Source organism: Mchenga conophoros, linkage group LG6 (genome assembly GCF_057382185.1).
Source record: "Mchenga conophoros isolate Kocher_MC1m ecotype Shallow Benthic linkage group LG6, M_conophoros_male_GT1.1, whole genome shotgun sequence".
Lineage (NCBI taxonomy): Eukaryota > Metazoa > Chordata > Actinopteri > Cichliformes > Cichlidae > Mchenga > Mchenga conophoros.
In genome coordinates this window covers 1,990,928-2,005,641 of record NC_140531.1, presented here as the reverse complement: position 1 = coordinate 2,005,641, position 14,714 = coordinate 1,990,928, and the positions used below count along the sequence as shown (strand labels likewise).

Genomic DNA, 14,714 nt, shown 5'->3' with positions numbered 1-14,714 from the left:
AAGTGCAATCTAACCAACATTCATACACACTGCGATGGATGCATCGGAGAGCACCAAGAATACTTGGGCATGCAGACTGGGGAAGCCAAGGATCGAACCTGCTCTACAACTGGCTGGGTGTTCTGCTGGTAGTGGGGATTTTTCTCCTAAGAAACACTGGCCTGAACAGAGTAATCTGTTATAAATACCCTCAAACTGGGATAAAGTACAGCAAAAACAAACCACCACCAATGAGAAAGCCAGTCTGACCGGAAAAGCACAGTACAGTCCTAATTCCCAAGGTTTTAAATACTAGTGTGTTTGTGTCTTTTAAAATGTCAGCAATAAATCACATGTATGCAATGTAACAGGGGACAACAGCTAACAGTTTATTTCTCCCCACAACCTTTGTCTTTGCAGCAGGAAATCATAATACCAACTGGGTTGAAAATTATTCTCAGGATAAGTTTTTGTAACATGCTGAGTATTACAACAACAGTTTCTGATAATAGAAGAGTTAACTGTGGTAAATAGTTGAAGATCACACATCTGCAGCTGTTTACATGGGTAGAAGTTCACATTCAGTTATTACATATGCACTCAACAGCCTTCATGTTCTACAGAAATACACAACAAACTGGCAGCCAGTCGTGTCCTTTGAGTTGTGCTCATTGACAAAGACTCATTCACTAATGGCAATGTGTTCGCAACCTGTCCGCATTTAAGGATTAGGAAATATGAATAACGATGAGGAAACAAGAGGAAAGCAAATCCCCGTACCTGCATCGGTTAACCAAACCGACACTACAGTTACACTTGGTCCTTGGTCCTAGGATTTGATGAAGTGACCATACTGAAACAAAATATTTATGTTTCACACGTTTCCACACCTGTGTGTGCTCAAAGTAAAGAACATAAACTTCACTCACGTTTAAAAGGTAAGATGAAGCCATCCTAGTTACAAGCTGCCATCTGGCAGTCAGAGACAAGCTATTGCTTTTATACCCAGTGTGGGATGATTGTCAGTGATTCATACACATTATTTAATCCTGCTGCTTTCATGTTAGAGCCAGCAGTAGCTACTTCAACATAAGGAAGTGCCGACTGGTCAATCCTCGATTCATTTAGGAAACATCAGCTAAGAGAACGATTTCTCCACTTCGAGCAAAAACTCGTCTATAAAAAATGACTTAATTATGCTGAAGATGATCTTCTAACAGCGTGAAAGTTATTTTCATGAATTCTGTTACTCTCACTTCATAAAAATAAGACACTAACAAATCCACAGAAGAACTGAAGGAAGTTCTCCAAGCTGATGGAACAAAGGAACTGCCAAGTCCCTAAGGGCTGAGCACTCACCAGGTCAGCTCTGGCCTGCTCTTAGGCACAGGGCAAGGGTTGGCTTTGTGTAACTCAGATGTTACAGTCAAACAATCGCAAAGATTCAACAGATTAGTCATCTGACATGTGACATTTTGTCACATGTCATAATTGTTTCCAGCATGTAATGTTAGCACAGAAGTACTTCGGCCATGACTAGCCTTCAGTGCTTCAAGCCATAACCTCAAATGTCTGTATTTTAAATATAACTAAAGCCCAGAGCACAGACATTTATGTCTTCAAAATTAATTTCTCTGGAATTTAACTAGACCCTGTTCTTTGCAGTGGTACTGACTTCCTCCAAACCTCCTAGCCTAAGGGGACAATGAAATGTGCATGCTCATGCTAAACCTGGCTAATGTTTCAAATAATGAGCTCAGCAAATGCACAAGTAATCTCTGTAAGCCAAAAGCTTCGACTGCAGGATGCTCTAAACACTTTTCTTCTACAGTTTTTTCTACTCTCCAACCTGTATGATGTCACAGAGAGGGCAGGTCCCTAATATGGTCATCACAAGCACACACGTTTGGCTGTGAGCATGAAAGCACCACCCACCTGTGTTTACAAGGTCATCTTTCATGGGCACAGGTGCTCACTGCAATGATGCAATGACATTTCTTGTGCGTAAGTTCAGCAGTCTGTGTGCAGAGAGTCAGCAGCCACACACACAAAGACGCCATCATGCATGCGAGTGCTGCAGTGAATTCAAGCTCACGCAAGGAACTGTTGTTGAAACTAAATTCTGCTCACTCAAATCAACCCGACCACAAGGTTGGAGGGCGGGACCTCAGAGGAACAGGCGCCCTAATGTGATTGGTCAAGAGCTCTGTAACAGTTTACTGTGTCAAACCACGTTACACAGTGGCAGCAGCAGAAGTTTATAATTCTGAAAATAACGTTTGTGAACTATCAACAGTTCTTTTTCCATATTACCATTAACATAAATTATTTTCTCAAGATCGTAACAATATTGTCCATAATTGTCCTCAGTTACCAGGAAACAAGTGACTTTAAACCCACTTTAAATAACTAGAATATTTAAACAAACCAAACAAGCTCATAACTTGTGTAATAAGCATTTCATATCTGCACGCTTGCTTGAATTTCTACACTTGCATTGCTTTGTAAGCACAAGCCCACAGACCACCGTCACAGTTTAAACTACAGCTGGAAATGTTCTCATAAAACTGCTGCATGTGGTGAACAGGATGAAAGGATACAGGATGTTTCCCACATATTTCCAGGGTCATATGGGGATTGAAGCTCTTCTGAACAAGCCGTTCGTCACAGCCAACTCTTATTCTCACTCACGGAGTAATGCAGGATGTTATTTTTTGAAATATATGTTTTCTTTGGTTTGTGTGTGTTGTCCTTTTCATAATCAAGTTTGATTTATATCCTCAAAAATGAGCAAACTACTTACTAAGTTATTCATTTCATCTTAAACACCATTTGGCATGAGTTCATTAGCTGCATCCCCATTGGCTAGGGTCTTAGCAGTTCCACCGAATGACTGGGTTAGAGCAACATTTTCAGTCTTCGATTGGCCGGCAGCTGTCCTATCGTGTTCTGCCTTTGCCCTGATCAGGTTTCTCCGGTGATAGAACAGGTAGCCTGGCAACAGGAAGCCAGCAAGGGAGAAGATGAGAAGGCCCAGATTGATCTGTGGTAAGGAGACAGCGTCGGTACATGTTTCAAACCAAAGCTCTTCTAAAACCCGTTGTTGAAAAACTCCTCTCGGTGTGCACGTGTCCTACCCAGTAAGGATTTCCACTGAGGGGTCCCACCATCAATATGAACAGTGGTTGTTGAAGCAGGGCAAACGCAGCACTGATCATTGACTGCATACCTGTCAGTGTCCCGAAGTGGTTGGCTGGATATCTAGAAAGAGAGGTAGACGAGCTTCTTTTTCTCGTTCATTTGTATTCATTCATTCTTAAATTACTGCTAAAGTACACCGAACCCAACCCAAGGGACTCTCATGTATTAATGTATTACAGACAGAGCTCATGAACTCTGGCTGACTCTGGCCCTTTTCACAATCATACAGTCATGTACAGGGAGTGCAGAATTATTAGGCAAGTTTTATTTTTGAGGAATAATGTTATTATTGAACAACAACCATGTTCTCAACGAACCCAAAAAACTCATTAATATCAAAGCTGAATGTTTTTGGAAGTAGTTTTTAGTTTGTTTTTAGTTTTAGCTATTTTAGGGGGATATCTGTGTGTGCAGGTGACTATTACTGTGCATAATTATTAGGCAACTTAACAAAAAACAAATATATACCCATTTCAATGATTTATTTTTACCAGTGAAACCAATATAACATCTCCACATTCACAAATATACATTTCTGACATTCAAAAACAAAACAAAAACAAATCAGCGCCCAATATAGCCACCTTTCTTTGCAAGGACACTCAAAAGCCTGCCATCCATGGATTCTGTCAGTGTTTTGATCTGTTCACCATCAACATTGCGTGCAGCAGCAACCACAGCCTCCCAGACACTGTTCAGAGAGGTGTACTGTTTTCCCTCCTTGTAAATCTCACATTTGATGATGGACCACAGGTTCTCAATGGGGTTCAGATCAGGTGAACAAGGAGGCCATGTCATTAGTTTTTCTTCTTTTATACCCTTTCTTGCAGCCACGCTGTGGAGTACTTGGACGCGTGTGATGGAGCATTGTCCTGCATGAAAATCATGTTTTTCTTGAAGGATGCAGACTTCTTCCTGTACCACTGCTTGAAGAAGGTGTCTTCCAGAAACTGGCAGTAGGACTGGGAGTTGAGCGTGACTCCATCCTCAACCCGAAAAGGCCCCACAAGCTCATCTTTGGTGATACCAGCCCAAACCAGTACTCCACCTCCACCTTGCTGGCGTCTGAGTGGGACTGGAGCTCTCTGCCCTTTACCAATCCAGCCACGGGCCCATCCATCTGGCCCATCAAGACTCACTCTCATTTCATCAGTCCATAAAACCTTAGAAAAACCAGTCTTGAGATATTTCTTGGCCCAGTCTTGACGTTTCAGCTTGTGTGTCTTGTTCAGTGGTGGTCGTCTTTCAGCCTTTCTTACCTTGGCCATGTCTCTGAGTATTGCACACCTTGTGCTTTTGGGCACTCCAGTGATGTTGCAGCTCTGAAATATGGCCAAACTGGTGGCAAGCGGCATCTTGGCGGCTGCACGCTTGACTTTTCTCAGTTCATGGGCAGTTATTTTGCGTCTTGGTTTTTCCACACGCTTCTTGCGACCCTGTTGACTGTTTTGAATGAAACGCTTGATTGTTCGATGATCACGCTTCAGAAGCTTTGCAATTTTGAGACTGCTGCATCCCTCTGCAATATATCTCACTATTTTTGACTTTTCTGAGCCTGTCAAGTCCTTCTTTTGACCCATTTTGCCAAAGGAAAGGACGTTGCCTAATAATTATGCACACCTGATATAGGGTGTTGATGTCATTAGACCACACCCCTTCTCATTACAGAGATGCACATCACCTAATATGCTTAATTGGTAGTAGGCTTTCGAGCCTATACAGCTTGGAGTAGGACAACATACATGGAGAGGGTGATGTGGACAAAATACTCATTTGCCTAATAATTCTGCACTCCCTGTACTTATCCATTTTTTTAAACTGCTTTTAAAATTTGGGGTCTGTTTCTTCTCTAAGCTTCAACTTAAGGATGTTCCAGCTGACTAATTTGCTTTTCCACAGTGGTCTGATGTCTGTCTGTGTTAACGGGAACGTGAAGCTCAGTGATGTTGCTTGTTTGGTTAATCATAAGAGAGGAAAACAATGTTCTGTTGAAAAAACTGCTTTAGAGTTTCAGGGTTGGGGGATGGCTACAGCCTATCTCAGCCATAAACCCTGGAAGGTTTTGGCATTTTAAGTATGTTTCGATGGAAAAACATTTGTCTTTTAGTTAAGTAAAGAATCCAAATACTTGTCACAGCACTCGGCGATGCAGTTTAACAATATAAAACAAAGTTCAGCTGCCTGTGTGGTCATTTTCCACGTACAGTTGTATACGAGGGCACAGGACCCCATGTTAGGGCTGAAAATCAATATTTTAAACTCTGATTTCCTTGCCCATGCCTTCCTTACAGGGTTTCTAACTGTAAGCAAAATCTCTCACATTACATATGTTAATATATAAATACTGTAGCTTTGTAAAAGCCCTGTTGTTACCCACACAGCAGCATAGAGACCTCCACAGCAGGAGTGAACAAATCCTCTTACTATGGTATGCAGAATGAATGACACCATCTATCAGAGAAGCAAAGTCAGATGTTAACAGTGATACTCGGATGTGTCAGTGAGGACTTCTGAAGCTCAGGATTTTGCTAACCTGTAAGGGCAAATTGTCTATCAGGGATGTGATGCCAAAGGTGACCAACAGGAGGTTGGTGAAGATGAAAGCTCTCATGGCATTAGTGAGTTTCTGGATCTTCCTGTTCCTCTTTGAGGCATTCAGTTGGCTGAGAAGGACAAAGTTCAAGTGTCAAAAGAGGCTCATGGCTACACAAAAAGTTTGAATGTGGTGAAATCAAGATGCAGAGGTACACTGTGATGTTAGTGACACCACCAGGCTTCTCCTCTTTTATATCGCAATCCAAGTTCAAAGTTAACATTAAACCCATCCTATGTACTAAACACCAGCCTTTGGGTCTGTCTGTAGTATCTTATCCTGAACACTTTTCATACCAATTGTCTGTTTGTGTGTTTGGACTTTCCTCTTCACAGTCCTTCATCCTCCAGTCCATGATGTAGCCAATCAACGGACAGGTCAGTAGACACAGCAGCTGCATCGTACCGAAGACAGATGAGTAGAATCCAACTGGAGAGGACATTTATAGAGAGGGGGAGTCAATAAAAAGTGATTTACATGGGTAATATCATTTGCCCCATGGCCAGACACAACTTGAACCTATACAATGAAATCCATCAACAATACGTTAACATTAAATCTTTGGCACAAGCCATATCTCTGAGCTGTATTACTTTTCTTTACCACCAGTACTACAGCTTTTATTCCCGTCTAACAAACGTTGTGGGCCAATAAGATAAGATAGAACTTTATTAATCCCTCGGGTGGGTTCCTCTGGGAAATTCGACTTCCAAAAAAAGCACAGCAACGACCGAAGTTACAGTTACAGAATTGTTATATATATATATATATATATATATATATACACACACACACACACACACACACACACACACACACACATATATAAATACAGAGACAATATAAATAAAATATACGAAGGGGATAAATAGAATAAATAGGAATAAAAATAAAAATACAAGTGAATTGCACATTTCAAGTATTGAGTCTATTGCACTGTTGACTATTTACAAAAAGTATTGCACAAGGTATTGCACAGTGAGGTGAAGAGGCACTACAGCTTAGTTGTTCCCTCCTTTGTCCTCCTGTCTCCCCTCCCTCTCCCCTCCAGAGAGGAGTTAAACAGTCTGATGGCGTGTGGGACAAAGGAGTTTTTAAGTCTGTTAGTTCTTGTCTTGGGGAGAAGCAACCTGTCACTGAACAGACTCTTCTGGTTGTTAATGGCCGTGTGCAGAGGATGCCCAGCATTGTTCATAATGTCCATCAGTTTCTTTAATGTCCTTTTCTCTGCCACTGTCACCAGAGTGTCCAGCTTCATGCCGACCACAGAGCTAGCCTTCCTGATCAGTTTCTCCAGCCTGGATGAGTCCTTCTTTGCTGTGCTGCTCCCCCAGCACACCACAGCATAGAAAAGTACTCCAGCAACCACCGACTGGTAAAACATCCTCAGGAGCTTCCTGCAGATGTTAAAAGACCTCAGCCTCCTGAGGAAGTACAGTCGGCTTTGGGCTTTTTTATACAGGTGCTCTGTGTTGCATGACCAGTCCAGTTTATTGTCCACCCACAGCCCGAGGTACTTGTACTTGTTGACCACCTCCACCCCCTCCCCCTCTATCTGAACCGGCAGTGGACCTTCTCTGGACCTCCCGAAGTCCACAACCAGTTCCTTAGTCTTTGAGGTGTTGAGTTGCAGGTGGTTTGTGTGACTCCATGCGACAAAGTTCCTCACCAGACTTCTGTACTCCTCTTCCTGATCATCCCAGATACACCCCATGATGGCCGTGTCATCTGCAAACTTCTGAATATGGCATAATTCAGAGTTGTAGCAGAAGTCAGAGGTGTACAGGGTGAAGAGAAGAGGGGACAGCACAGTTCCCTGTGGTGCTCCTGTGCTGCTGACCACAGTGTCAGACGTGATGTCCTTCAGCCTGACGTACTGTGGTCTGTCGGTGAGGTAGTCGGAGATCCAAGCCACCAGGCAGGGGTCCACCTCCATCCTGTTCAGTTTTTCCTGAAGCATACAGGGCCGGATGGTATTAAAGGCACTGGAAAAGTCAAGAAACAGGATCCTGACCGTGCCTTTTCCCCCATCCAGGTGTGAGTGGGCTCTGTGTAGGAGGTACAGGATGGCATCCTCCACTCCTGAATCCTCCCTTTGTTATGCTGCAATAGATGTAGGCTGCCGGGGGATTCCCATGATGCATTGAGTTTTTCCTTTCCAGTCACCTTTCTCACTCACTATGTGTTAACAGACCTCTCTGCATTGAATCATATCTGTTATTAACCTCTGTCTCTCTTCCACAGCATGTCTTTATCCTGTCTTCCTTCTCTCACCCCAACCGGTCGCAGCAGATGGCCGCCCCTCCCTGAGCCTGGTTCTGCCGGAGGTTTCTTCCTGTTAAAAGGGAGTTTTTCCTTCCCACTGTCGCCAAAGTGCTTGCTCATAGGGGGTCATATGATTGTTGGGTTTTTCTCTGTATCTATGAAGCGCCTTGAGGCGACTTTTGTTGTGATTTGGCGCTATATAAATAAAATTGAATTGAATTGAATTGAACTCCGACACCCGCCTTGTATGCAAACTGTAGTGGGTCCTGGGCATGTTGTACCTGTGGTCGGAGGAAGTTGAGGAAGAGCCGCTCTAGAGTCTTCATAAGATGTGACGTCAGTGCCACCGGTCGGAAGTCATTCAGCTCATTGGGCCGGTTCTTTTTGGGGACCGGGACGATGCAGGATGTCTTCCATAGGGCGGGCACTCTCCCCAGTCGCAGACTGAGGTTGAAGACTCGTTGTAGCGGCTCCCCAAGTTCAGCAGCACACGCCTTTAGCATCCTAGGACACACCTTGTCTGGGCCTGCTGCCTTTCTGGGGCGAAGCTTCCTCAGTTGCCTCCTGACCTGATCCACTGTGACACTGGGAGATGTTTGGGAGGAGGGGAGGGGGGGAGATGTCTTGCTGCTGAGAGAGGGATTGGAGGAGGGGGGTGTCATGGTGTCAGGAAGGGGGGGAAGCGAGGGAGGCAGGAGAGTGGGGAGAGGACTCTGTAGTGAAGGTGAGGGTGAGGGTGGGGGGGTTGTGGGCTGGTCAAACCTGTCACCTAGGATGTCATCCTGTAATATCTTTAAATGTTGCAGACTCTTTCATTGACTGGACAGGGCCTGGAGCTGGAATTTTTCAGTGCTCTCGACATAGACAGGTAACCGGCATGTCAGCTTCCCACATATCCGATTACCAGTGATGGGAATAACAGCGTTACTGTTTTCAGTAACGAGTAATCTAATTACTATTCCTATCGTTACAACGCCGTTACCGTTACTAACAAGAAACTGCGGTGCGGTCGCGTTACTATTTTACAGCAAACAGACGGTTGAAGCTGTCTGTAGTTTACAGCATCTTATATCAGCTGCACAGAAGTAGCTGTAAGTAATCTGGGCGCTGCAGCTTTAAGCAGCTGCGCTCCCGCGGACAGCGATCACTTTCTGCCCGACGATCACTTTTTGGCACAACACCTGGAGCTCAGGGGGCAAAACAATGGCATGAGTGCTGCTGTTTGACTGAGGAAGAATAAAGTAGTCGTGGTAAGCCGATCACATGACCACTTCAAGATGACAAAGCAACAAGGTGCCAGTTTTTAAATTGTGCTGATAGGCCACGTAAAACCAGAGTCATGATAAACAATATATACGTGTGTTTACTGTCTGAGGACAGCGCAGCGAGACCTCTCTGCTAATGAGCAAAAAAGAAAAATCAAACCAAAATCAGCCCGTTCATGTTGGTGCGAAAATGCACCATGTTGATATGGCAACATGACATTTGGTTGTTTAGGAAGATTTAGGAGTGACGGCGAGAGAGAGAGAGAGTTTTGAGATGTGAGAGATGTTTGGAGTGTGTAGTTAATGTGTTGTCTTGTGTAGTTAGTGTGTAGTGTTGTGGATAGTGTTGTGTTGTGTGTCAGAACAATGAGGCGACTGCTGTCTCCAGGTAGAAACAGCAGTGACACACCTGCTGCTGTCAGACCTGCAGGTATCAGGCTGTGATGTTTCCTTTATAGTGGACAGAAATATTTGGAGTGGTACAAACAATTTGTGGCATCTTATTGAAGAACAGCTGATTGTTCTGTAAACAGTTTGACATGGTTAAAAAAGGTAAATGGCTGCAAATCACTTTGTTGTTTGCAAAACTTGTGCGTATGATTTTAAAACTGACAATTTATATTTGCATTTAAAGTTATGAAATATGATTCAATAAACATGTTTGTGGTTGTTACAGTAACAAATATAACTTTCTACTCGGATTTTGTTGTTTGTCTGATTTTAGATCAATTGTGTTAATACAGTTTGTCAAAATGAAAACATGACTGTAAATTCAGACACGTGAGGTTGTGCTGAAACGAATGACACCAAACAAGGCAAAGTAACTAGTGAAGGTGAAATGTAGAGGAAACATCAGAAGTAGTTACATCGTGGACATGCAATAATGCCACATGCTAACACTGGGAGGGAAGACACAGCTCACCAAAGTAAACTGCAGGTGGACTACCACAAAAAGTTTGAACATGGCCATTTTAAAGAAGCCAAGAAAGACAAACTGGCTGAAACCAACTGTCATGGTCCAGGTGAGTGCGGGGTTTTTCCACTCTGCTGGGCTGCACCTTCAGGCGGAGACTCCAATCAGCCTTCACAGCTCAATGCAATCAAGTCACCAGCATTTAAGACCAGCACTCACAACAGACCTTTGCCAGATCTTCAGCTAACTCGCTTTAGTCGTGGCCACCTTATCTTTTGCATTTCTACCCACAGTGTTTTCTCTCTGTCATAGTACCACGTCACACTTCACAAGCAGGAAAAATACGCATCTCTGTCTGGACGCTGGTTTTCTGCTATCAGGTTGCACTCCCTCCATCGTGGCCTTTCACCTACCTGCCCCCTGCCAGGGCCGTTGCTCCAAGTATATTCTGGACTCTGTCTTGACCACTCCTCACCCAGACCCCCTAGACACCCTCCTTGCCTGACGCCTACCCCTGCAACACGTAAACCATAACCATCATAGCTTAATCTCTGGCTGTGATTCACTGGACTGCCACTGACTGCCTGTCTCTTCTCATTATAGTGACTCAGTGTACCTCCACCCAGGCCGCTGCCCCTTTTCCCTCCCCAGGATCCGTACTTAAACTCTTGTGTAACATGGTAGACTAATGTACCTGTGTTAATTCAGCTCCATATTATTGTGTGAAGTTGCACTGGGTTGGGAGTGGTTTTGTGTGGTTGTCACATTTTTGGTGAGCCAATGGTTGGAATGGGGTTGGACTAATTAGAGGCAGGTGTACTTGATTGCACTGATACACTGGTCTACTTATAGCCCACACTACAAACACTGTTGTGTCGTTTTGTCTCTCTGTGCAGGTATGTAATGTGATGAAATCAGATATGTTTGGGATGGATGGGTTTTGTCCTATGAATTCTATAGTGAAAGTGTAGTTTTGTCTCTCTGTGCAGGCCAGGGCCTATTATATGCCACAGCCTAAAGGTAGCAGAGTTGCAGAGGCTGGAGTGACCACTGGCTATATGCTTGCAGGGTGGTGGGTCTCCAAGGACAACTTCTAACCCTGTTACAGGCAACACATGGAGTGTAACTGGCCGTGTGGCATAGCTGGCTCTGGCCTTGGGACTGTGTGTTTTTATTTGATTCATAAATGGGACACTGGACTGTTTTATCTTTTATCTCTTGATATATTTTGTCAATAAATTATCTTTTAGAATTTTATTGACTGTCATCTTTTTGCCCACGACTGAGACGGTTGGTCAGACCTAGAGTCTTTCTTTGGGTGTGTTACAACTGGCGTTGTCGACAGGATCTGGCTACCATAATCTGTAGTGGGCAAAAGCAAGATGACTGATCAGAGTGAATTACAGTCTGGCCCAAATAGAGAAGCACCAGTTTCTAGTGCAGGGTTTAGGCCCTTTGGTATGATCCCTATGTTTAATATGCTCACAACTAAATTTAGAGGGAAGGATTCAGATATTAGTCTAGGTGAATGGAAAAGTAATTTGCAGACAACATTTGCTTTGCAAGGAGTTCCTGTAGATTTTAGAGCAGAATTAACACTCTGTTGCTTGGAAGGCAAGGCTAAAAGAGAGATTTTAATTCTAGCACCAGAGAAGCGTAATTCATCTGAGCTAATTTTTAATGAGTTAGAGAAGTTGTATGGGGATAAAACAACTGCTTCGGTCCTGCGCTCTCAGTTCTTCAACGCTCGCCAAGAAACACATGAAGACATCAGTTCATTTGCACTGAGAATACAAGAACATTTTCTCAGGTTAAAGACGAAGGACCGTAGAGGTATCAATGACGAAGATATTCTTCTCAGAGATCATCTGGTTGAAGGCTTGAGAGACACTGCCCTTAGAGGTGAATTCAGAACAAAAATTCTAATGAATGATCAGTTGACTTTTGCAGAAATTAAAGCAGAACTAATCCTGAGGGAACACGTTTATGGTGAAATGGTTGATCCAGTCCAGTGTTTTGCTGCCAAAGGTGAAAGATACAAGACCTGTAATGCTAAGGATATGGAACAGATCAAATCAGAGTTGTGGGAGGACATGAACAAGCAAATGACCACACAATTCAATGATTTATCACAGACTTTGATCAAAGAAATCCGATCAGAACTTCATCAAGCTACACAAAAGACTTTGGACTGGAAACAGACTGACCAGTCCAGATCAAGAAAGAAAGGAGGGAGCAGACCCAGAGTCTACTCAAACAGCTATGATGAACAAGGTAGCCCCATCTGTAACACTTGTTCCCAGCCAGGCCACATAGCTCGGTTCTGTAAAAGCAAGCCTAGATCTGGATCGTTAAACTAGACGACACCACTGTGGTGGCCCAGACAGTGGGTTGTGTCGATGCCAATGGGCCTCAAACTGATGTGAAAAAACTGATTGGAAAAGTTCCTAAAGTCAGCTTGTGTCTTGATGATGTTCCAATACAGTGTATTCTGGATACTGGATCAAATGTGTCACTGATAAAGAACAGCTACTTCTCTAAACACTTTGGCAGTAATGGTATGAAATTGAAGGATGCAAGCAGCTGGCTGGTGCTCGAGGCTGCTAATGGACTAGATATTCCATACCTGGGTTATGTATTGCTACATGTGAAGATTGGACAGGTGGAACTCCCTGAATGTGGTTTTTTGGTGATTAAGGACCAATGTTTAACCGACAATGAAGGCGTCCTGGGTATGAATGTTATTTCAGTGTTATGAAAAAATGGATCAGGAGAAGCCATTAGCCTACCTCTCCTCTAGTGGGGCCGAACAGAGAGCTTGGACTACTGCTTTTCAGATTTGTGCCAGTCAGGCACGGTTTGCAGCTTCAGATGGGTCCATTGGGTATGTACGTACCATAAATCGCCATCCTATACAGATTCCCCCTCGGAGTGAGATGTTGGTTTGGGGTCGTACGAAGACTGGAGTGGATGGCAGGGATTATCAATGCCTGGTGGAACCTGTCGAGGTGGGTGAAGTCTTAATTGCTAGAACATTATCTACAGTCCATGATGGGAGGCTTTTGATTAGGGTCCAAAACCTTAATGACTCACCAATGTACCTTTATAGACATCAGAAGTTGGCTAAGACTTTTATTATTGACCCAGCAGATATCATACAAGAGAATAGTGTGAACATGACTCGTGTTGGTGTAAACACAGAGTGAGTATGGACCAAACGCAAGCCCTGCCCAAGGAGAAATGCATGTTCCCTGATTTTAACTGGTCTTCATTTGTCCACAGAGGAATTGGAGAAACTGCAGGCTTTATTGCATAAGCACCGAGCAGTGTTTGCTGTGCATGAGGAAGATTATGGATTGACAAGCACCATGCAGCATTCAATTCCTACAGGCAATGCTGCACCAGTCCGTGAGCGCTATAGACAAATTCCACCAAAGTTATATCAGGAGGTGAAGAGTTTTATTCAAGGTATGTTGGATGCTAACATCATTGTGCCTAGTTGCAGTCCATGGGCTTCTCCGGTTGTGTTAGTCCGTAAGAAGGATGGGACACTTAGATTTTGTGTGGATTATCGTAAACCTAATGCTGTGACCCATAAAGATGCTTACCCTCTTCCAAGAATAGAAGAGTCACTTGCCAGTTTAGGTAACGCAAAGTATTTTTCCACACTTGATCTTGCCAGTGGATATTGGCAGGTTGGGGTGTCCCCACCAGACAGAGAAAAAACAGCCTTCACTACACCCATGGGTTTATTTGAATTCACCAGAATGCCCTTTGGCTTGTCAAATGCACCAGCCACCTTCCAAAGGTTGATGCATGTATGCCTGGGTGAAGAAAACTTGCAGTCTGTACTTGTCTACTTAGATGATGTAATAATCTATTCTCCAGATTTTGACACCCACTTGGTTCATTTGGATGCAGTCCTTGGTAAACTGTCAAAGCATGGCCTCAAATTAAAACCCAAGAAGTGCTGTCTTCTAAAACCAGAGGTTCAGTATTTGGGTCATCGTGTTTCAGCAAAAGGGGTTGCTCCAGACCCTGACAAGATTAAATGTATTCAAGAATGGCCTATTCCAACTACTGTGAAACAATTACAATCATTTCTGGGTCTGGCAGGCTATTATCGGAGATTTGTGAAAGATTTTGCAAGAATTGCCCAACCATTAAATCAAATATTAGTTGGAGCATCACAAAATTCTAAGAGGAAGGATGTTCCCTTGTCCACTAAATGGAACTCTACATGTGACACAGCCTTTAGTTCTTTAAAAATGGCTCTAACATCTGCACCAGTGTTGGCTTTTGCTGATTTTAATCTACCTTTCATCTTGTACACAGATGCCAGCAACCAGGGCTTAGGAGCCGTACTTGCACAAGTTCAGGATGGAAAAGAGAAAGTAATTGCTTTTGCTAGTAGGAGTTTGAGCCCTTCTGAGAAAAATGATAAGAACTATAGCTCCTTCAAACTTGAGTTTCTGGCCTTGACCTGGGCAGTAACCAA

The 14,714-nt window shown here is 43.6% G+C and overlaps 1 protein-coding gene across 1 annotated transcript in view; it reads right to left on the bottom strand.

Moving 5' to 3' along the window:
* Nucleotides 1-347: 347 nt before the first annotated feature.
* slc43a1b (solute carrier family 43 member 1b) overlaps nucleotides 348-14,714 on the bottom strand; it is a 35,171-nt gene continuing 20,804 nt past the window's right edge. Inside the window, exons 11-15 of the mRNA XM_085275801.1 lie at nucleotides 6,070-6,202; nucleotides 5,714-5,843; nucleotides 5,558-5,631; nucleotides 3,117-3,240; nucleotides 348-3,022 (exon numbers count right to left, since the gene is read on the bottom strand). Coding sequence (XP_085131927.1) covers nucleotides 2,801-3,022; nucleotides 3,117-3,240; nucleotides 5,558-5,631; nucleotides 5,714-5,843; nucleotides 6,070-6,202 — 683 coding nt within the window. The 3' untranslated portion in view covers nucleotides 348-2,800. The remainder of the gene's footprint in view (nucleotides 3,023-3,116; nucleotides 3,241-5,557; nucleotides 5,632-5,713; nucleotides 5,844-6,069; nucleotides 6,203-14,714) is intronic.